At 50.6% G+C, this 23,595-nt stretch overlaps 1 protein-coding gene across 2 annotated transcripts in view; it reads right to left on the bottom strand.

The window, feature by feature from the left end:
• Positions 1–98: 98 nt before the first annotated feature.
• Positions 99–23,595, bottom strand: part of TMEM63A (transmembrane protein 63A) — a 35,753-nt gene continuing 12,256 nt past the window's right edge. For both annotated transcript variants that reach the window (XM_020879510.2, XM_020879509.2), the window contains exons 7-24: positions 19,381–19,523; positions 18,372–18,423; positions 17,881–17,989; positions 16,816–16,886; positions 14,136–14,216; positions 13,767–13,890; positions 13,540–13,673; positions 12,134–12,271; positions 10,577–10,730; positions 7,969–8,075; positions 7,740–7,826; positions 7,191–7,253; positions 6,069–6,231; positions 5,051–5,156; positions 3,729–3,896; positions 2,905–3,020; positions 2,483–2,545; positions 99–1,049 (exon numbers count right to left, since the gene is read on the bottom strand). In XM_020879510.2, coding sequence (XP_020735169.2) covers positions 885–1,049; positions 2,483–2,545; positions 2,905–3,020; positions 3,729–3,896; positions 5,051–5,156; positions 6,069–6,231; positions 7,191–7,253; positions 7,740–7,826; positions 7,969–8,075; positions 10,577–10,730; positions 12,134–12,271; positions 13,540–13,673; positions 13,767–13,890; positions 14,136–14,216; positions 16,816–16,886; positions 17,881–17,989; positions 18,372–18,423; positions 19,381–19,523 — 2,044 coding nt within the window. In that variant the 3' untranslated portion in view covers positions 99–884. The remainder of the gene's footprint in view (positions 1,050–2,482; positions 2,546–2,904; positions 3,021–3,728; positions 3,897–5,050; positions 5,157–6,068; positions 6,232–7,190; positions 7,254–7,739; positions 7,827–7,968; positions 8,076–10,576; positions 10,731–12,133; positions 12,272–13,539; positions 13,674–13,766; positions 13,891–14,135; positions 14,217–16,815; positions 16,887–17,880; positions 17,990–18,371; positions 18,424–19,380; positions 19,524–23,595) is intronic.

Genomic DNA, 23,595 nt, shown 5'->3' with positions numbered 1-23,595 from the left:
GCCCAAGCTCTGTTCCCTCTGGAGGGAACAGACAGATGGAATCAAGGGCTGGAGATGGAGCCCCATGCACTGGACATAAAGAGGCGGGGAAGGCTGGATCTCTGCAGCCTGGCTGAGTGCGCACTTTATTAGTGGTCCTCATTGTCCCTGCTGCTGCAGGTGACCCCGACCCAGCCACCATGTCACTGGCAACATAAAGAAAAAAAAAAGACCCTGGTGGGAATGTGGAGGAACTTGCTGCAGCCTGGCGCTGGCCCACACCCCTCCTACTTCCTGCAACTCACTCCCGGGGTGAGGGCGGGGGTGGAAAGGGCCCAGTACCCGTGAGGGTAAGCTGGGATGGACCTGGACCACAATCAGGAACCCATCTCAGGCCTGTGGCTGCTGCAGCCTCTTTGGTTATCGGTGGTATGTGTGTGGCCTGGAGAAGGGTGGGCAGTGTCTGGATGCTCAGAGGGAGAAGGTCTTCCACATGGTGCAGCCCCTTCTTGCTGGATTCTGTCACCACACTGATGGGTTGGAGGGATATGGTTCCAACACGCAATCCTGCTAAAAATCACTGGGGACATCATTCCAGCCACAGCTGGGCGCTGGTGCAGAAGAAAGGGGACTTGGAAATAAATAGAGCCTCGGGCAAGCGAGAGTCCAGGGCTGCACTTGCTCCCAAAAGAACCCCACCTGATGGCGGTCCCACCCTCCCTGCTCAGCCAAGGGCCAGAGCCCCTTTCTGCTTTCATCTCTTTAGAGTGCCTGTGCTTAAAACAGGTGGAAAGAAGTCGTGAACTTGGTTGAGCTCGAGAGCCAGCCGCCTCTCCACTTGTGTCTCTTCACCTCCTGACTCCCCAGGGCCCCAAGCCTGGACCAGCCTGACAGTTCCCCAGCCCTCAGTCCTCCTGGTAGGTGGCTGCCACACTGTCCTCTGAGCTCTGTGCCAGACACTGCCCCCCAACAGTCGTGCTGATGTTGTTGATGGTGCCATAGGTCTGCTGCTGCGGAGACAGGGCTGTTTTCTCCGAGGACAAGCCGTTCAGAATCCGGGGCACGTAGGGCTGCCAACAAATGGGGGTGTTAGTGCTTGGAGGGATGGGCACGAGATTCCAGACCCCATTCTCCCACTACTGTCCCAACTCCCTCCAGCAGGAAGACACACAGAATTCTCACGAAGAACACATAAAGAAACAACATCAGCTTAGGACATGAGGACCTAAAGTGACAGCAACTGGCACATTCTCCCAGCAGCCAGAGCAAATCAGAAAGCACAGCCACATAGTTCTCACGGTCCTAGAGAAGAAAGCATACCTCTTTCTCAGAGGAGACAAAACGACCTCAATTCTAGAGGAACTTTTTGGAGGAATCAGGTCTATCAACACAGGACAGGTTTAGAATGCTGTCAGTGGGATTTCTGAGTAGCTGGGCGAATCCGTGTAGGCTGTGCTTCCTCGCAATCCCAGACTCCGGCTGCCGACCCCAAACCAGGCTGAGAATGAGGGGTTTACATCCGCCACCTGCCGTATCTGGCAGGCACACTCAGAGTGGTGCCTCTGGATGATGAATCTTCCTGAAACCACCAGGGCTGGTCCAAGGACAGACACTGATAAGAGTGCCTGACACGTGGAGGGAGCCGCTGGAAAGAACAGTGCTACTGACCCAGATCGGCACTGTCCTAGCCCTGTCGGTCAGTCCCAGCCTGATCCATCAGGCCAGCGGTCACAGCTCTGGGAGCTTGGGGCTCCATTCTCCTTTCCCAAGCCCACCATAGGAGCAGGACCCTGGAGGCCAGAAATGGGGAGAACCAGGAAGGAAAGGAGTCCTGGTATCTTTCTAACAGGGTGCCCTCCTCCAAAGCAGGTGCCATGCTCATCTACTGAATTCAGAGAGGAGTTAGTGTGACGCCCTCTTAATGCCTCGTGAAGCACCTCCCACAGGCAAGTGCTGGTGAAATGCTCTGATAAACCTTCATCAAACCACAGGGCCTTGTGAAATGGCTTTGGTAAAGGCCCAAACTCCCCAAGCATTAAACATGCAGAGGAGGAAAGAGATGAGGGGTGGGAGGGCAGCTCCAGAGGGTGGGGGTATATGTATACTTAGAGCTGATGCTCACTGTTGTCCAGCAGAAACTAACACACATTGTAAAGTAATGATCCTTCAGTTGAAAAAACAACAGCAGCAGCAACAACAACAAAAACTCACCAAGCATTAAATATGCAGAGAAGGAAAGTGAGCAGGGAACTGAAACCAAGGGGGATGGGTGTGTATCATGGTAAAACTAATTATCTTCTCGGTGATGGATGTGGCTTCACACATGCAAGAGAAAACATCCGGAGGGACCAGGGATTCCTTCTCAAATGACATTAATTCAGAAACCCTCCTGCCACATGATCAGGCAACTTCTGTCTTAAGAGAGAAGATCGAAGCGTGTTTGCAGGGCCCATCTGGCTGGGCCTGTGCAGGTGCTCAGCGCTCAGGTAAGAAACACACTTACTATGAACGGTGAAGGTACGTGGGCCCCCGCCTCATTGCCTTTGTCACTCGCCGATTCTTCTGTCTGCAGATAACAGCAAAAACTTGCAATGATAAACAAAACTGATCTTTCTGAACTAACACCCTCTAAACAAACAGACTATTAACACCCAGAATAATAGTACCAGCTGGCACAAAGCTACCAGCAGCAGCCCAAGAGAGGATGGGGTGGCGGAGGGGAAGGCAGCGTAGGGAGCAGGGAAGGGGGAGGGCGGGGAAGCTACACATCATAGCCAGCTACCCACGCCTTCCCCGTGGATAAATAAAATCTGGAGAGGGCTGCTGATCTGTTGATATGGGAAGAGGTGGAGGAGGACTGGAGGATGAACCCAACCACCTTCTGCCAGACTCTGGCGGGGCAGCGATCAGGGAGGGGCCCTTTACCTTGTAGTTGAGAGGGCTGAGGTGCTTGAAGCATCCAAAGCAGGTATATGCCAGGCAGACCAGGATGGTGAGCAGCAGCACCAGGAAGGTGAACAGAGTGAGGGGAGCCTTCAGACCTGGGGACAAAGGGGTGCCAGCTTTGATGGAGGGAGGTCATACCTGCTGCATGAACTGTTGTGTGGCTTCTCTCTCAGGCCAAAAATAAAAGAGAAGACATCATTCCTGCCCCCTTCCCACCATCTCCAGCAGCTGGGATGCTGTCTTCACCCCCAGGGGGCACATAGAGTGATGTGCAGAATTGCTGCCATTCTCCCGGGTCAATTTCGGACACTGGGGCACTGAGTCAATGGCAAGAGGCCAACCTCCTTGCTGGGTTGATTCCCTCCAGTCTCCAGCGCCCTGGGCAGAGTCAGGCATCTCTTCTGCATTTTCCTTTTTCCCAAGAGTAGCAGTTTTCCCTCCTGCCTGCCCCTACCTCCTCCACACTGTGACGTGTGAGGACCTGGACCCATCCACACCCTAAAAGAATCACGCGGGCAAACTTCCCTCTCTCCTCTGGTCCAGTCCCTTCATCTTCCCTGTAAGGCTGTCTAGGGCAATGGACCTGGCTTTCACCAGCTTACAGATGACCTCAGGAGCTTGGAACTGGGTTGTCAGTGCTGCACCCAATCAGCCATCACCCTGGGGTACCACCTTCTGATTGGACGCCAAGCTGATGCTCTTAAAGCAGTGAGAGATTTGACTGGCTGGTGTTGACGTGGGGATGGGAGGCTGGGGGTGGCCTCTGGCCCTCCACCCCCGCCCTAGTTGGCAGGGCCCCTTACCCAGGCGCAGGAAGGAAAAGAAGTAAAGCCAGAAGAGGCACAGGATGGGAGCGGCCAGGGCCTGGTTCACGGCTGCGAAGTGGATCCTCTTCTCCAGCTTGGCTGGCAGGTAGGCAAAGTAGAGGTTGTGCCGGTCCACCATGTGCTTGAGCAGGATGTAGATGAGGCCTGCAGAGTCAAGGCTGTGAGCTGGATCTCGGCTGGGCCCAGGGGCCGCTCTGCTCCCTTCCTCCTGGAGGCACTTTTGGTGCCGGAGCTGGAGCCAAGGCTGCTGCCGGGCTCCATGCATACCTGCATCTCCTGGCTCTCCCTGACCCTGCCTCTCCCCTTCTCTCCTCTCCCTTCTTCCTCCCCTTCCCTAGCCTCTTTCTGACCCCAGGGAGTAGAGGTTTCTGTGTATTCTCAAGGATCACTGCAGTGCTAGGACCATTTTGGGGAAAGAGGAGATTTTACACCCAGATGCCTGGCCTTCATTTCCTCCCACACTGAGCAACCCCCCCACCGGGCTGAGTCCCTCCCCTTGCCCCTCAATGCTCCCACTGTCCTCTCCTGTTCCCACCCAAGCCGACCCCCTGCACCGTCACTGTCAACAGATGCCCAAACCCAGGGATGGCACAGAAGGCATGCAGGTGCTGCTTTTTCTATTATGTCAGGTTCTTAAAAAAATTTTTTTTTGTTGTTGCTTTGAAAGAGTAATACTACTGCAGACCTTTAAAATAGTACAAGAGATTATACAGAGAAAACGAAAACTTCCTCCTCTCCCTAAACAGTCTCCTGGGTGTTCTGTTTCCTTCCAGAGTCTTCCATTTGTTGCCAGCTCCTGAGGGTGGATTTTATTTGCAAGACCTTGGCCTTTTAAGTCAAGGAGACCTTGGCCTTCCAAGTCCTAAGTTCAAATCCTGCCTCCAACGCCTCACTACCACAGTGTTAAATGCTTCATCTGTGCAAAGGGTGCAGAAACAAGACCTGCTTTGAAGGATTGTGAGAGAGCGAAGTGTGGTAATCCACGTGGAGGGCGACAGTGGCGGCCACAGTGACAAATACGAGGGCCTCCCCCAGGGCTGCCAGAGAACCAGCCGAGAAGGAAGCACTCAGCCAGGCCATCAGAGTGGAGGAGGACTCAGAGAGGTCTCAGTTTGGAAGGCCAGTGGTGGCAGTCCATGAGAAGTGAAATTACATTAGGTGTGGCTCCTTGTGGTTCTCAGGGTTACGAGAGGCCCTCTGTCTGGGGCGCTCTATGACGTCCTGGTGCTGCTTGTCCTGGGGAGCTCTGCGGAAATCAGCCACCCGCTTACCCTGGGACCCACCCCAGGGCCGCTCACCGAATGGCACAATGAGGGGGCAGGTGATGCTGTAGGCCATGATGACGGTGAAGACACACAGCATCCACGCATACATGGCTCCAAACTCGAACTCGAAGGCCTGGTTCTGGGAGGGGGAGATGGTGAGGAACTCAGGGGTTTGGTCCACCCCAACCCACTTCCATGCTCTCTTAGGTGGTCAGGGAGAACACACTGGGGAGGACTTTGGAAATGGGAGACTCACAGCGACCCCCACCTCTCAAGGAAGGCCCTTTCTGCCCCTCCACAAGCCTCCTCCAGCTTCACTTAGCTCACACCCAGAGCTCTCAAGGCATGATGACTCATGTTTTCACAGTGTTTTTCTTGTTCTAATCATGTGTACCCAACAGGCCTATGAGCCTCCAAAGACAGAGGGGGTACATCTGACTGTAGAACGATCCTCCAAGACTCTGGCGTCAGACCCAAGGTCAGCTCCGCCCCGTCGAGCCGTGTGCCTCAGCCAAGCATTCAACCGCCCCGTGGCTCAGTCCTTGCGTCTGCAAGGTGAGCTCCAGTAGGGCCCATCTCACAGGGGCTCTGAAGGTTCAGTGACAGGATGCAGGGCCTCTCCTCTCACGGTTCCCACAACAGCAAAGGAGAGTAAGAGAGAACCCCACACACCCAATTTAGAGTCTTAAAACAAATGCCATCAGTCCCAAATGCCTTTGATTTCTGGGGTAACCTAAAAATGTATGCAAATGGAGGACTATGGGAAAGGAATGTATAGATCTTAGTTGTGTGAATGTGTATGTGTGTGTGTGTGCGAGATCAGGCCAGTTAAAATGCAAAAATCCCCACTCTCTCCTCTGCCCGAGACAGAGTGGATGGAGGATGATGTAGCCAGGCCACCTTCACACAGGTTCCTCACACCTCCACTCTCCGAAGTGGGGCCCTGGGCCGAACTAAGAGGCCCTGAGCATGGTGCCTGGCACTCCGCTAGGTAAACGTGGTTGGTGGGGAGGCTCGAGAAGAAGGCAGCACCCACATCTACCCCCCGTACCTGCTTGACGTTCCTGCGGTCGGCCGCGGTCTTGGCCATGACCATGCGGAAGGTGTAGAGAATGAGGCCGGGCAGCCGCAGTAGCTCCATGCCGTTGCCGATGAAGGCCGAGGCGATGACATAGTTCACAAAGAAGGCACCCTGGTCCGGCAGGAAGACGCACCTGGGGAGCCAGCAGGTGTGAGAGCTGAGCACCCAGGGAGGGAGGGGAGCCCGCAGCTGGGCAGACGAGGGGCTGGGAACTGACCATGGATTTGGCCATCTGGCTGTCACTGTCAACCTAGACCTGAGCTGGTTGGGTGTGAGTTTGTCTGTGGCTGCCAGCTCCCAAGTCCCCAGTTCACCCAGCGAGAACTTAAGAAAATTCACTCTCTCCTTTCAGATAGGCATGGCCGGGCCTCCCTGTGAACACTCCCTTAGAAAAGTTTATCTTGAACCTTAGGGTCTATGTCAGGACCTACAGTGTAGTACAAGAGGGACTGGGCTGTACCCCAGCTCTGTCTCTTAACTGGCTGGGTAGCTTTGGGCAAGTTCTTCAACACCTCTGGGCCTCAGTCTCCTCATCCGTAAAATGGAAATAGTCATTTCTGCCTCATAGCTTGTTGTGAAGATTCAATGAGAAACAGAATAAAGCATTTAGCAGAGCATCTTCTTAAATAACAGGAATTATTATTAAAAGGGTGTGGGATAAGCTGAAAATACTAACAAGGACACACATTGAGAAATAAGTTTAACTCCACTCTCATAGCAAAAATAACTCGGGACCAGACAGTTACTCTGGTTGCAGTGTTAATTATTATTCCCCTTTCCCTTCCCTGGCACCCCTGAGACCTAGCAGTTCCCTCTCCCCAAGCGGTTCTGTTCTCAGTAAGTACGTTTCAAAGGATGAAGGAGACTGTCACTAATTGAGTTTTAACCTAAAAGATTAACCACATTTCTGCACATGTAGCACAAGTGGGTCAGTTCCCAGGGTGCAGCCCAGCCAGGAAGCTGGAGGGGTGATGGGGAGGCTACAAGCAAGCTGAAGCACAGACTACCCTCCCCCTCTGTCACCCGAGCCCCAGCCCCTGGGGCACATTCATCTGGGACCTAGAGCCAGAACTCAATGTAGCGGATACTTACTCCAACCTGATAGAGGCCTCTGAGGACGTTTTATCAAAGAGCCACCGGAAGAAAAAATCCAAACTGAAAGAAAAATAAATCCTGTAAGAATTTATTTCCAATACTCCATGTGATCATACCTATATTTTCTTTTTTTTTTTTTTGCTTTCTGCTTTTTTTGATTGTTGTTTGTTTTGTAAAAGGCCTAATCTCAAGATCTACATTGGCTTTCTACATTGCATGCACACTGGTTACTTATTACACCATAACTTATCAGGGCCTGCTTTCACAAAAGCTTCCTTCCGCAGAATAACCAAAGCCATGATTAGACTCACTCCCTAAGTGGAAGGTCCATGATATGTTTCATTTTCAAGCTTTTTTGTTTTTAAGGCAGAAAGAGCCTATCTCTGGAAGTATCAGTGGGCCAGCACAACTGCATTCCAAGAGGGTGTGACAGGTTTAAAAGTTGTTAAGGAATTTGCATCCACTTGCAAACGATTTGCACTTTCTGGAAGACAGCGTTCTCTGGATGTGACCTTGATTCTGAACTTAGAGCAGAAGGTGGTGTACCTGGTGAGGCCAAGGGAGGGCAGGATCAGCACCATGAAGATCAAGAATATGTAGACCTTGGTCATCATGATCCGGTTCTCTCCTGACCTGCAGGAAGTCAGATGTGAGCCCTTGCAGTCCCTCAGACGCCCCAGGTATTCCCAGGAAAGCCCCTGCTGGGTGCCCATCACGCTGGTAGGCTGGGGGGCCAGAGACCCCCTCCCTCAGGGGTGAGTCTCGGAGAACTCACTTGGTCCAGTGAGATTCCAGCAGCGTAGAGTAGTAGACGATGGTGGGGAGCAGGGCGGAGAAGGACCACAGGAGGAGGGTTGGGAAGAACTGGCTGATGATGGGATCCTAGAAAACAGTCCATAGCAGAGAGAGCTGTGAGCCTGGGCGATCTGGGTCATGACCTGTTGGCACGGAGACTCAGTGAACTCAGGGGTTTTGGTCATACTTGTCCCCTAGAACCAATGCTGTGCCTGGTACAGAGGAGATATTCCCTTAACGTTGGCTGAATAGATGATAACAGCACCTGACATTTGTACAGCTCTTTTTTTTTTTTAATTTTGGCCGTGCCACACAGCATGTGGGATCTTAGTTCCCTGACCAGGGATTGAACCCACGACCCTACAGTGAGAGTGCCAAGTCTTAACCACTGGACCTCCAGGCAAGCCCCTGTATTGCGCTTAGAGGGACAAAAGCAACTTCACATACAACCGAACTCCACTTATCTTCCTGGCCAGATAGAGAACCTCTTCTGTTCCCTATAAAAAGCTAACAGCAGACACCAAAGGAAGATGTAGTACTGATGGCTGGGGCCCCCTCCCCAGCATCCTGCCCACTCAGCTCCCACTGGTCCACTTGTAGCTCCCCAAAACTGTGCCATGTTAGTTCCCAATCTTGCCTATGCCTGTTGTTATTGCAGTTTCATGGTTCAATTAACTTATTACCTTCTCTGACAAAATGAGCCTTGTAACAATAGAAGATTTCTTTGAAAACTAGGTTGGACACTTTGGAAAGACTTGATAAAGGTGAATTTCTGAAAAGGTGAATTTCTCCTGTTGAACTTAAGAGTAAATTAACTGAAAAAGAGCAAGGAAAATGAAATCTAGGATTCTGTACTTTGAATAACTTTCTGCAAGTATCTTTAAGTTCTTGCTTTACTGTAAGAAACAAAAACTAGAATCACAAACAATGAAATAAGGGTGTGTTTTATGTAAAATAGACAAAGGAGAATTCTAATCAGCAATTCCTTCCTCAAAAGAACAGGCCTTGACCATTCACTATTGTTGTTTAGTTATTAAGTCAAGTCCAACTCTTTTGAGACCACATGGACTGTAGCCCACCAGGTTCCTCTGTCCATGGTATTTCCCAGGCAAGAATATTGGAGTGGGTTGCCATTTCCTTCTCCAGGGGATCTTCCCAACTGAGGGATTGAACCTGCATCTCCTGCATTGGTAGGCGGATTCTTTACCACTGAGCCACCTGGGTAGCCCAACCATACTTTCAGTTAGTTCAGTTGCTAAGTCATTTCCGACTCTTTGCGACCCCATGGACTGCAGCACGCCAGGCTTCCCTGTCCATCACCAACTCCCTGAACTTGCTCAAACTCATGTCCATGGAGTTGGTGAAGCCATCCAACCATCTCAACCTCTGTCGTCCCCTTCTCCTCCTGCCTTCAATCTTTCCCAGCATCAGGGTCTTTTCTAATGAGTCAGTTCTTCACATCAGGTGGTCAAAGTATTGGACCTTCAGCTTCAGCATCAGTCCTTCCAATGAATATTCAGGACTGATTTCCTTTAGGATTGACTGGTCTGATCTCCTTGCTGTCCAAGGAACTCTCAACAGTCTTCTCCAACACCACAGTTCAAAAAGCATCAATTCTTCAATGACATGCTGAAAAATCTCAACAAAACTTATGTCTTTTTTTTTTATTATCTACTGAGCCATTTATCACAACAGCCCCATGAGTATAACATGGCAGCATGTTATAGAAGAAAAACCAGTCTTTAGACGAAAAAGCAAGGCTCAGAATTCATCAGTTAGGGAATGGCAGAGTTAGGACCAGGCCCTCAGGCCCTCTGTCCACTGTGTGTTTCCCAGGGTATGATTAACCAAATGCCAAGTGGAACTGAAAAAAACAAGGCTGAGGATGATATTTCAGCAAAGCCAATTACGGGAAACCAAGTAGATGCCATTTTAGGCAATGTTTAGTTGTTATCAACTCATGTAAGATTTTTAAAAAATCATTCATTAGCTATCTAGAGTAAATAACTTTACAACAAGATTACCAGAAACTGAAATGTAAAAAAAGACAACAATAATAATTGATTCATGATCCTGCTATCCCAGAGAACAAAAGACTTTTCATTCTTTGCTAGCCACACCCCACAGCAGCACACTTCACGGGCCATCACTATGATCACTGCTGAGAGACAATGTTATGTCCTGCTCTTATCATAAGCTCCCCATGTCTGCCACAAAGTCTGTATAATTTTTTAATGAATGCTTAACGGTCTATCAGACTGAATACACCTCATTCAACTCAAATTTCCCCTATTGTTGAACATTTAGATTGAGTCCATTAGAGTTTTATCTATGTTTTTATAGTAACACACGCACACACATATATACATATACATAACATTACCATAAACACATTGCAATAAATGCTGGCTTATATGCCCAGGGCTTAAAAACACAGACATGAGTCAAGTGGTTCAGTTTGAAACTAAACTCCTGGTTTAGTTTGACCCCCACCCTGCCACCCCAGCCCTTGGCCTCATCCCTCCACCTCCCACTCCCCCCTCTTATCGCCAGCCCCCCAGGAGGGGCCTTGCAGAAGGGTCACTCACGTTCAGGGCGTGGATGGGTTTGGTGACGTTGAACTTGTCCATGGTGGACAGGATGATGGAGGGTGTGGTCAGGAAAAATAGCCCCACGAAGAGGACGAAGTTGATACCCAGACATTGGAACCACCAGCGGAAGCCCTGAACAGAGAGGTTCTTCCTGCAGAGAGGAGGACACGGGCCCTGGAGGCTTATCTCTCAGGCTCTGGTCACCTAAGACACCAAGAGTGCACTTGGCTAAGGTGGGTCAGAAGGTCAGATTCAGGCAAGGCAAGCGACTAGACCAAGGGCTCCAGCTGAGGGCTCGTTCTGACCTCAGGAGCACGGGCAAGCGTCCTGCACTGACCTTCAGCTCCAAGAAGGTCAAACTTGGGGTCCCTGTGAGCTCAGGGGGGGAAACAAGCTATTTGCTGCTAACATGGCTCCTCAGCTAGAGTCGGGCCAGAACCTACCTGAAGAGACGCCATGAGCCCCCAAGCAGACCAAACAAGGCTCCAACATGGCATTTCTCAGACACACTAGAGACACATGACTCCCGAGGGGCCCATGAGCTGGGGTGTGAGGAGGAGGGAGGCAGGGGACAAAGGCGAAAGGCCCATCTGGAAACTCCCTGGCTTCTTGCCCCCACCAAGAGCAGAGTGATAACCAGTCCCGAGTTTAGAAAGGTCAGCAACCCAAAGATCAGAGCTGCCGGGGCTGATGCACAGCCAGCAGGGGCGAGAGCCCAAAGCTCGCCCTGGACAAGGAACTGAGACCAAGCTGGACGGCAAGCCGAGCTGGGGCCTCTGCCAGGCCGTCCTCGCCCTAGGCATCGTGCCTCAGGCTCCCGTGGACACAGCTCAGGTCACCAGCTTGTGCCCCAGGCCAGAGGCAGCTGGCACTAAATGCAAGGCTGCCCCGTCTGATACAGTAGCCTCGGGTCACAGGTGGCTGCTGAGTGCTGACATGCGGCTGGTCTGGACAGAGATGTGCCAGAAATGTCAAATACATGCTGGATTTCAAAGACCACAGCATATAAAAAGGAGACTGTAAAACCTTTCAATATTTAAAAATTGATTACACGTTGACATGATAACATTATATATATATGTATATAGGGAGAATTCTTATGAGAGTTAATTTTAACATTTTTTTTAGACCTGTTCTTTATTTTTATTTTTTGGGTTTTTTTTGCCACACCACATGGCTTGCAGGATCTCAGTTCCCTGACAAGGGATGAAAACCAGGCCACGGTAGCGAAAGCCTGGAATCCTAACCATTAGGCCAGCAGAGAACTCCCCAGTTTCTTTTACTTTTTATAATGTGGCTAAAAGGAAACGTAAAATGACACACACAGCTCCTATTATAATCCTACTGGACACCGCTGATGCCAGGGAGAAACACTGGAGTGAAGCCCTGGATGTGGCTAGACGCCCCCATCATGCCCCCCACCCCCAGCCCAGAGGGGTGCAGGAGAGTGTGCATCTCCCTGAGCGCTAGGTCACACCTGTGCTTCCAGGTGACCTGGGTGGCCCCACAGGACACCCCAGCCTCTTTCTCACCCCTTCCTGGCTGTGGGCTCACCAGCAGATGTCCTCGGGGTAAGTGGCGAAGGTGACGGTCCACCTGGAGACACCGAGTTCTCTGCCGTGGGACGAAGGCTGTGGCTCACCTTTGCACTGCAGGCCCTGACACTTGCAGGCATTGAAGTCCTTCATGATGCTGCCAGGAAATGCAGAAGTGGCCAGGGTCCAGACCCTTCAGGGTACCATGTCCACATGTGGCAAACAGGCCCATGTGAGAGTGGGAGCCCTGTGGCACCGGGCTTCTGCTTTATCATTCGCTTATTATAATTAATGCTATGAAAGAGATGCCATTCTCAGCACACTGTGTGCAGAACTTTGTTCGATCCTTGGAACAAGCCTGCCAGTCAGGGGTTACCGTTACTATTTTACAGCCGAGGAGACGCAGGCGCTGAGAGTGAGGTTTGCGTCCCAGCTGACTACAGGTCCTGTACTGTCCCCATCACCCCAACACAGGGGGCGCCTCCTTGCGTGCTGCCCCCTGCTACACGCCGCCTGTTAAGCTGGGTTCTGGTCACATCCCCCTGCCGGGTCCATGGCTTTACCCTTTCACTCCCTCACCTCCCCCCAGACCCCCTAGCAGCATTAGACTGCATTACTTACGACCCCAAGATACCCCTCCCTAGGACTTCCATCTCCACCTCCACCACTCTTTCCCCCTTTCGTCTCCCTAAAGAACCCACCAGCCCCACTACTCCCATCTCAGAACACCCTTCCCCTTCTCACTGGCCTTCCCCCTACTCCACCTCACTTCAGGGTCTGCAAGGCACATCCAGGGGGTCTGTTCCCAGGGTTCACGCTGCCCAAGGCAGGGGAGGCAGGGGGAGGGGCATTTGCTGGGTCACCTCCCTTCCGCGTCCCTCTCCTGCCCTCATCCTGTGCTGCCCGCAGCACAGGGTGACATGGGGATCCTAGGCATGAGAGCGTTTTAGGAGCTAGAGCCCATGCCGAGGTGAAAACCCACTGCCCTGGGCCAGGCTTCTGTCCGCAGTGAGCATTCCGCCCCCAGCGGTGCCACTGGAGGGAGCTAGGAAGGACACACGTGGAAGGAGAGTCTGATTCCAGAGTGGATATATAAAGGAGGTGAGGGTACACGCCACTAGGGAAAATGCTGGGCCACAAGGGCAAGAGGATCCCTGGGCAGCTGGTAAGAGCCAGCAGGGGGGTGAGGCTACGGCAACCAGAGAGGGGCTCGGCTGCAAACACCCAAGCCCAGCCGTCACACCAACACAGGCTGGGCTCACCGAGGGAGTGAGTGGAGTGGGTGGCTGCCCCCCACGCCAGCCACACCCAGAGGAGGAGATGCAGATGCCACAAACAAACCCCAGCGATGGCGGTCCAGCAAGACCATCTCAGCCCGAGAGGAACAGCAAGTTGTCTGGAAGCAAAGAACACACATGCACTCACTAGGTGGCCATGGACTTCTCCTGGAAGGTGACGAAGGCCATTCCCAGGGGCTGGTCCTGGACCCTGCATTCCTCCTCTGTGATCCTCTCCATCAGCCTGTCCTTCATGCGCGTGTAGTAGGAGATGGCGTCCTCCTATCAGAGGACACAACCCCTTGTGATGACGTGGCCTTGTGCGGGTGTCAGGGGGCCCAGCACCCATGCCCCTGGTGTGGTGTGGGCCCTCACCCACTCACAACCCCGAACTTCACAGCAGCAGAACTGGCCACAAGTCTTGGGGTTGATGAAGGTCTGCTGGCCTGTCTTCACCTGCAGGTTTGTGTAGTAGGTCAGGCTCTTCTCAGTCTTTTTTCTGTAGTGGGAGGGACACACGTCAGACTCGCAGTCCTGTGGTGTGACTCACAGCCTCCACACCCGTCATCACCCACTGGTCACCACCAGCTTTCTAAGCAAGAAAAGGGCAGAGCCACCCTCCTCCCATCCTCGCTGGGGGAGCCGAGGCCAGCAAGGAAGGCAGGTGGGCATCTCAGAGGGAAGCGGTCAGAAAGCTGCAGGCCAGCTTTGCCCATGCCCACTGCCCCGCCAGCTCTCCCTTACCTCTCTCTGCACAGGTGAATCAGCTTGGCCACATTGTAGCACAACTGGACCTCCACCACTTCACACGTGGGATACGCGTCCCTGTGCCCCAGAAGCAAAAGAAGACCACTGGGAAACAGAACCCCTGCCCCTAGCAGGGGAGACCCCAAAGACTCCGGGGTGTGACAGCAACTACATTTTCATTTCTGCACCAGTGGAGACCTCTTTCCTCTTTGTCTTTTACCAAACAGGGAAAATTTGAAATATAATACAAAAAGGTCCTTTTTAATAGAAAGAAAGTAACTGCCTGAAACTGACAAGTTTACATCTACTTAGCTTTAAATCAGCACTTCTCCTGGAGAAAAAAATAACACTATCCATTACCTCCTCTACCCACACAAGGGAATAAATTTGTTGTTTGCTCCAGGTCATATCTACCTTAGACCATCACTGAAATCCTATTCAGTTTGTGATGCTTTTGAAGATCACAGGTCTAATGAAAGCAAAGGACCCTTAGCCCAGTAAATGCATTCACAAATCATAGTAAAATACTGTATGTATACTTATTCTTGGCCAGGTAAACTGTTACAACATTAACTTATCTGATCCTCACCATGACCTGTGAGGTTTTGGGGCCCACTTTACAGGTGAAGAAAATAAATGCCAGAGAGGTAAAATGACTTGTGATCAAGATCACACAACTAGTGCAAGTCTAAGCCAGGAAGGGAATTCAGGTGGCCCAGGTCCAGGACCCACACCTGTATCCACCATACGATGCTCCCTCACCATATACACATAATCATATGCACAACTCCTGGGCATTCCTGAACCATGTAAATCCCTATCTACTTCACACCAGGCACCAGTACTGGGCGTGGAGCCTGGAAAAGTTTACATTTTAGTGAGAGAGACAGCCTGAAATTGTCACAATTTCAGGTCCCAATAGGAGGTTTGAGGAAGAGAACAACAGTGAAAGCATCCCTGCTACAAGGCTGATTCACACATCAATCCCCACGGATTGCATCAGTGTTCACTAGAAGGGCTTCCTAAAAGAGGAGTAAGCGTGACTCAGTGTTTGTAATGGGAATGCAAGGACTTTTTTTTTTATTCTCTTTTAGGTAATATATTAAATGGAGCTACTGTTTCCAAAGAGCTTCCCTGGTGTCTCAGTGGTAAAGAACCCGCCTGCTGATGTAGGACATGCGAGTTAGATCCCTGGGTTGAGAAGACCCCCTGGAGGAGGAAAGGGCAACTCACTCCAGTATTCTTGCCTGGGAAATCCCACGGACAGAGGAGCCTGGCAGGCTACAGTCCATGGGGTCACAAAGAGTCGGACACGACTGGGCACGTCCACATGCACTGTTTCCAGATGTTGCTTAACAGGACACTTGGGGGAGTTGTTTCAAGGAATCAAGAAAAATGATTCCAGTATCCAGTGTTTACATAGAGAAAAATATTTCTAAAATGCTTTGAGTTTCTGAAAGAGAGGTCAGTCAATAAATTTTAAACATTTCATTTTACAATTCTGTTTATACTAGTAATTTGAGGCCTGGCATACTGTGGTTCATGGGGTTTCAAAGAGTTGGACGTGACTGAGCGAGTGAACTTGAACTTGAGCAATTTGTTTAAAGTGTTCTTCATAAATAAGGCAAAGCTAAGCCATGCTGTTGTTTAGTTGCATTTGAAGAACACACAGTTGTGTTCTGTGTGACACTATGGACTGTAGCCCACCAGGCTCCTCTGTCCATGGGATTCTCCAGGCAAGAATACTGGAGTGGGTTGCCATGCCCGCCTCCAGGGGATCTTCCTAACCAAGGGATCTTCCCAACCCAGGGATCATACCTGGGTCTCCTGCATTGCAGGCAGATTCTTTGCCACTGAGCCACCAGGGAAGCCCAAGCTAAGCCACAGCCACCCCCTAATCCATACTACCAATTATTGACTGCTGATGAGGAAGGAACATAGACTGAAACCTCAGCTCCCTGGCTGGGGTCCCAGCCCTCCAGCCCAGGATCCTGGGAGCCTTCGGGCCTGCTCTGCCCGCACCACCCCCTTTCCTGGTGTGCCAGGATGGTGCTCTGCATTCATAGCGCTGGACACACGTAATTTCCTTCTCACAGGAAAGCCCTTCTCCAGCCTCCCTCTGCAGGAATCCCTGTGCAGGTGCTCAGAGGGGGCTGCTGGAAAGGAGTTTCTGGTGGGAGGGCTGTGAGTGAGCTCTGTGAGGACAGAGCTCTGGACACAAAGTGCTCACTCAGGAAACACACACTGATCGGAAGAATGGACCATGAAATGCAGGCCCAGATCCTTCCCCTCCAAGACTTTTCCCTCTCAGGTATCTCATCTTCGGCAAAGTTGACACGGAGAAGCCCAGGGTGAATCCCTTTTTTTTTTTGGTGGGGACGGCGGGTTTCCTATGAATCCTTTTCTTTCCCCACTGGCTCTCAAGATGTTTCTCTGTTCCCACATGCTGGCCTGTACTCTGGCTACTGCAGTCACGTGGCTTCTGGCAGAGGATGCACCACCCCAGCCCAGGCCCTTGCAGCCCCAGCAGAGCTTGCCCACAGTAGCATCCAAGGCTCTGAGACTGGGGCAGGCACTCCGAGGGTCTCTGTGGGTGCCCAAGCTCATCTAAGTTGCCCGTCCCACCCAGAGGGTGACCCCACTCCCCTTCCCTCCCAGCGGAAATGGCCCTGCTCACCGGAAGTGGCTCTCCACCGCCTCCTTCTTGGCATCTCTGGGGAGTCCCGTGACAAACAGGGTCCTCCTCACCTGCCAGAGAAACACACCAGTGAGAAAAATCACCAGGGCAAGCCAGTCTGCAGGAGGACACCCTGTTCAATATGTTCACCCTGTTTTCCTCCCCAAGGAAAACAATGGGGGCTCAGGGGCTTAGAGGCTCATCTTCCAAGCCTGACAGAGCCTTGAAGTCTGTTATTTACATAGCATCTTTTCTAGGCAGTCAAAAATACATTTCCAGGGGATTCCCTGGTGGCACAGAGGTTAGGGCTCTGTGTTTCCACTGCAGGGGCATGAGTTCAATCTCTGGTTGAGGAACTAAGATCCCGCATGTCACACAGTGGCACAACCAAGAAAAAATACATTTCTAAAGCAATTTCTATGAGTCTCCTTTGCAGGACAAGAGACTGAGAAAGAACCCTGAGAGGGGAGGTGACTCAAAAGAGGTCACACAGCAGATCAGAGTAAGACCCAAGAGCCAACTCATTGGAAAAGACCCTGATGCTTGGAAAGATGGAGGGTAGAAGGGGGCCAACAGAGGATGAGATGGTTGGATGGCAACATCAACTCAGTGGACATGAGTTTGAGCAAACTCCAGGAGATGGTGAAGGACAAGGAAGCCTGGTATGCTGTAGTCTGCAGTTCATGGGGTCACAAAGGGTCAGACATGACTGAGTGACTCAATAACAACAGAAACGTCCCCTACCCCCATCAAGTTGTGGGCTGCAAAGAGAGAAGGAACTGCTCTCAATTCAAACTTCTTGAAAGTTACTTAGAATCAGTAACTACAAGCCCAAAGCCCACAAATCTAAAGGCTAGTTTGCAAAATGGTGGGTAATAGCCAAATCCTAAAATAATCTATCCAAAAAAAAATTCTAAATGCCAAAATTTTGAACACACACATGCAAGCCTGAGGCCCCCTTGCACTCCCTGTCATTGTGGGGCTGAGGAATAAGCGTTGTGCCACTCCTCTCTGGCTCCCACCCCAGACCCTCCCCAGCACACGCCCAGACTACCCCCTACTCACCAGGCTCTCCTCCTTGTACTTGATGGACTGGGTGTGGTGTCTCATGAAGACCACGGTGAGGATGAGGTAAAGGATAGCAAAGACGGTATGCAGCCAAAGGAGCTTGTCGCTGTGGGGAGAGGGGAACACCATCTGCCATCAAGGCTGGGCCCCCAGGTAGGGGCTGGGCTTGGTTAACTTCATGGCCCTGAGCTGAAGGCCAAAGGCTTCATCAAAACAGATTCCTCCGACGGAAGTGGCATGGCCAGTGCCCCTTTATAGAGGGCACTGTGCTGGCAAATGAACCCCAGCCCCATGTGACACCCCCGAGTCTCCTAAGACCCACTGCAAAACAACAGCAGCCTGGGGCGTGTCCACGCCCGTAGCCCAGTGAGGTGCTAGCGGCAGAGGAGCTCTGGGACACCAACCCTCTCGCTCTGACCTCTCTGGCCACCCTCTCCTCGGTCTCACCCATCAGCACCCTCGTGTCCGCCCGGCCCCCCTGGACTCACTCAGTCTCCAGGTTTGCAATTGTTGTCCTCCCAAAGCTGTAAGGGTCTTTGACTGCAGAGAAGCACAGATACTCAGGGTCACACTAGAGATGTGCGGGGGTTAGGGGGAGGCAACCTTGGTTTGTGGAGCTCTGAGAAGGGGAAGGATAAGACATCCACACCAGTCCAAGGATGGTGACGCTTGCCCAGTCTTCAGACCTACACCACCCAAGGCCTTTGCTTTACTCCAAGATGGTCCTGACAACTTCTTCTCAAGCTACCTGAAGTAAAAATTTGACTTCATCTTGCTTTGAGAGGCTCATGGCATCCCTTTGGAAATCTAGAAACATCCTAAGCTGTTCCCAAAACCAAAGCTGGGAATCACTGGGTATAAGAAGTGGGTTCATGGGACTTCCCTGGTGGTTCAGTGGTTAGGAATCCACCTTCGAATGCATGGGGTGTGGATTTGATCCCTTGTTGGGGAGTTATTAATAAGATCCCACATGCCTCACAACCAAAAAAAAATGAAACATAAAACAGAAGAAATACTGTAAACAAATTCAATACAGATTTTTTTAAAAATGGTCCACAGCAAAAACCCTTAAAAAAAAAAAGAAGTGGATCCATGATGGTGTTTTGGATGCTGGATTCCTGCAGGTGATTGGAAATAGAATTCCACACTCTGATTTTCACTCTGAGCATCACAACCATCTTCCAGATCCACTAACTGTGGCCACCTGATTTGGGTGGCAGCAGGAAGCTATAAAACACACTCTGAAAGCTCCGATCTTACAAATCTTGAGGTCTTCCTCCTACTTAGCTGTTAGAGTCCCCAACTCTTGGCCCAGGTTTGGGGTGGATTCTCCACCAGACTTTTAATCAAATGGGCCAGCTCAGAAAGTCACCCTGAGGCCTTCTCACATCTGAGTTCAGCAGGAATCCCGGAGCTCTGACCTAGCACCATGAGGCCCTTTCCCCTGGGCTGATGCTCTGCCTAGGGCCCAATGCAGGCAAGACGAGGAGTCCTTACCCAGCAAGTCCCCTGAGAGGTTGACAGGCAGGATGATACACAGTGACAAGCAGCTGACCACCACCAGCAGAAAGATGATGTGTCTCTGGAAGGACAGGTAGTGGAAGGCGTCCTCCCCACACCACTCCAGGATCTGGTCATCGCTGGCCAAGACACACACAGAATCCTTATGAGTAGTGGTACTGGGCCAGGCCCTTGGGGCCTCTTGTGGATTATCTCATTGAATCCTCATGACCATCCAGGAGGTAGGACCCAATTTGACCCCCATATTACATGTGAGGAAACAGGAACAGAAAAATCACATTAACTTCTACAATCTGGGACTTCCCTGGTGGTACAGTGGCTAAGCCTCCAAACTCCTGATGCAGGGGGCCCGGGTTTGATCCCTGGTCAGGGAACTAGATGCCACAGCTAAGGCCCAACACAGTCAAATAAATAATAAATGAACATTTTAAAAAAATAAACCTTTTACAGTCACCCAGCCTGTAATAGCAGAGCTATGACGTGAACTCCAGAGCCTGCCTCTCAGCCTCCACCCCATTCTCCTGGATGAAAGAACCTGCCACCACTCCACTTACTGTCTCTAGAAACATCTGTGCCTATGTTTGTATGGGAGTGAGGTGTGTAAGTACAATTATCCCTCAGCCCTTTGCTGCATCCATGAATAAGCAGAGCCACTGATAAGAGGGCTGCTGGGAACCTTCTGAGCAAAGCTGTCTGTGTCAGGCTCACCGCCCCGACCCTTTCTCCTGTCTCCTTCAGACAAACTGGGAAAGAGAGGTGAGGTCCCAGTTTGGGACTTTTTAAACACTGCAAGACTCTGTCCACCTGACCAGTCCTGCCTCATCCTCGTGTCCCTGCTGTGGCCACAGGGGTTGAGGAGGGTGGTGGGGATGGCAACCTGCTCCGCCCCTTCCCACCCTCAGTGCTGTATCTGGAGGCTCTGGGTCACCTGGGGACTCAGAAAATTAAAATTCTGGTTTCTCATAGCCAGATTTTCCTGCTACAGAGGAAGAAGGCATACCTCATGAAGGTATCCTGAGGGTCTTGGTCTCAGAAGGCCAGGAAAGCACTGCACTGGGAAGAAGGAACTCAAGGAGGGACTACCCTGGGGGTCCAGAGGTTAAGAATCTGCCCTCTGATACAGGGGACTGTGAGTGCGATCCCTGGTAGGGGAACTAAGATCCCACAGGCTGTGGAAGAACTAAGCTACAACTAGAGAAGCCCTCACACTGAGACAAGAGAAGCCTGGGCACCACCACGGAGACCCAGTGCAGCCAAAAGAAAAGAAACAGCGCAGTAAGAAGGGCTACAGCGAATTGCCAACATCCGCTGGATCATAGAAAAGGCACGAGAGTTCCAGAAAAACACCCACTTCTGCTTTATTGACTACACCAAAGCCTTTGATTGGGTGGATCACAACAAACTGTGGAAAATTCTTCAAGAGCTGGGAATACCAGAGCACCTGACCTGCCTCCTGAGAAACCTGTATGCAGGTCAAGAAGCAACAGTAAGAACTGGACATGGAACAACGGACTGGTTCCAAATTGGGAAAGGAGTGCGTCAATATACAGCGTCAAGGCTGTATATTGTCACCCTGCTTATTTAACTTATAGGCAAAGTATACCATGCAAAATGCCAGGCTGGACAAAGCACAAGCTGGAATCAAGATTGCCGGGAGAAATATCAATAACCTCAGATATGTAGATGACACCACCCTTATGCAGAAAGTGAAGAGGAACTAAAGAGCCTCTTGATGAAAGTGAAAGAGGAGAGTGAAAAAGCTGGCTTAAAACAAAGATCATGGCATCTGGTCCCAACACTTCATAGCAAATAGATGGGGAAACAATGGAAACAGTGAGAGACTTTATTTTCTTGGGCTCCAAAATCACTGCAGATGGTGACTGCAGCCATGAAATTAAAAGATGCTTACTCCTTGAAAGAAAAGCTATGAATAACCTAGATGGCATATTAAAAAGCAGAGACATTACTTTGATGACAAAGGTCTAGTCAAAGCTGTGGTTTTTCCAGTAGTCATGCATGGATGTGAGAGTTGGACCATAAGGAAAGCTGAGTGCCAAAGAATTGATGCTTTTGAACTGTGGTGTTGGAGAAGACTCTTGAGAGTCCCTTGGACTGCAAGGAGATCAAACCAGTCAATCTTAAAGGAAATCAGTCCTGAATATTCATTGGAAGGACTGATGCTAAAACTGAAGCTCCAATAATTTGACCACCTGATGCGAAGAACTGACTTATTAGAAAAGACCCTCAAGGGTGAAACAGATCACCAGCCCAGGTTGGATGCATGAGACAAGTGCTCAGGGCTGGTGCACTGGAAAGACCCAGAGGGATGGGATGGAGAGGGAGGCGGGAGGGGGGATCAGGATGGGGAACACATGTAAATCCATGGCTGATTCATGTCAATGTATGGCAAAAACCACTACAATATTGTAAAGTAATTAGCCTCCAACTAATAAAAATAAATGGAAAAAAAAAGAAAAGACCCTGATGCTGGGAAAGATTGAAGGCAGGAGGAGAAGGGGACATTAGAGTATAAGATGGCTGGATGGCATCATCAACTCAATGGACATGAATTTGAGCAAGCTCTGGGAGATGGTGATGGACAGGGAGGCCTGACATGCTACAGTCCATGGGGTTGCAAAGAGTCAGACACGACTGAGCAACTGAACTGAAGAGCATAAAAAGGCAGGTCTGAAAGGTGTGGTGAATGGTGTGGTGAGTGGGCTCCACAGCCACACAGACAGACCACAGTAGAATCCAGCTACGCCGCCTCCAGAGAGGGTCACAGGATCCACAGGAGGCTGGGACCTAAAGCAGAGAGGCTGCTACCTGCTGGCTAAATGGCCACTCAGCAGGCACACAAGGGGCATTGAGGATCCAGGCTTTATGCCTGTCTGGCATTGGGTGGGGATGCTTGCTAAGATCCCTCCTTTTTACTGCCTAGCTGGAGGAAACATATTGCAACTGATTACACTGTGTTCACTTCTAAATAAACTACCAAAATGCATATACTTTGCCATAACATGTGCTTACTCAACAAATACTTTGGCCACCTGATTGGAAGAGCCAACTCATTGGAAAAGACCTGATGCTGGGAAAGACTGAGGGCAGGAGGAGAAGGGGGTGACAGAGGACGAGATGGTTGGATGGTATCATTGACTCAATGGACATGAGTTTGAGCAACCTCCAAAAGATAATAAAGGACAGGGAAGCCTGGTGTGCTGCAATCCATGGGGTCACAAAAAGTCAGACATGACTGAGCAACTGAACAACAACTCAACAAATACTGATGGAAATGATTAAAGCTAATAAATAAGCAATTTTCATCAATCTTTTTTTTTCTTGAGATGCACCTCTGATTTCCCTGTCTTGCTGGGGAAAGGCAATTTGGAAGGAAACTGAAAGGCCTCTTTAAACATCAGTTGAAATGTTTGGGCATGAGCAGCTGTTAAAATTTAATTGCAGCCTTTAAAAAAAGTCAAAGGGTAGTCCTTTCTGACACAGGAAGAAAAGAGAAAAAAGCAGTGGGAGTTGAAAAAGAAAAATATGTCTGATATAACATTAAAAGAGCCGACTTATTGAAGAAGACCCTGATGCTGGGAAAAACTGAAAGCAAAAGGAGACGGCAGGGATAGAGGATGAGACGGTTAGATAGCATAACTGACTCAATGGACACAAATTAGAGCCAAAACCAGGAGATGGTGGAGAACAGAGGAGCCTGGTGTGCTGCAGTCCACAGGGTCAGAGTCAGACACAACTTAGCAATTGAACAACAAATAGCATTAATATGACAAAGCAGAATACACAGCTGTATAAGTTACCGCCCCACTCAGAGAGAGGCGAGGTCTACACTGGAAGGGGACATGGAAAGATGGAAACTGTAGGTGTGGACTACAGGGCAAGCTGTAAGCAGTGTTTTCTAGTCAACAAGAAGATAATGAGTCAAAATTTCTGTTCTGCCCCACCCGATCCAGGCGGAGAGCTGGGGCCACAGTCCAGGGTAGGGATTGCCTGAGCCCCAACCAGCAGTGATATGGAGAGTGGAGGAGCAGAAGAAAATGCACCAGAGTACCTTTCAGAGGTAGGGCTAGGGGGTGACTTAAATTTCTTCTGGCTGATTCTTTTCTGTCTGTAATAGACTTACTACACAAAGTGTGACAACTTCCAATGCAAAGAGGAAACACTGACATGATT

Source organism: Odocoileus virginianus, chromosome 11 (genome assembly GCF_023699985.2).
Source record: "Odocoileus virginianus isolate 20LAN1187 ecotype Illinois chromosome 11, Ovbor_1.2, whole genome shotgun sequence".
Taxonomy (NCBI): domain Eukaryota; kingdom Metazoa; phylum Chordata; class Mammalia; order Artiodactyla; family Cervidae; genus Odocoileus; species Odocoileus virginianus.
Note: the sequence above shows the minus strand (reverse complement) of the source record. Positions and strands in the feature narration are given on the sequence as shown.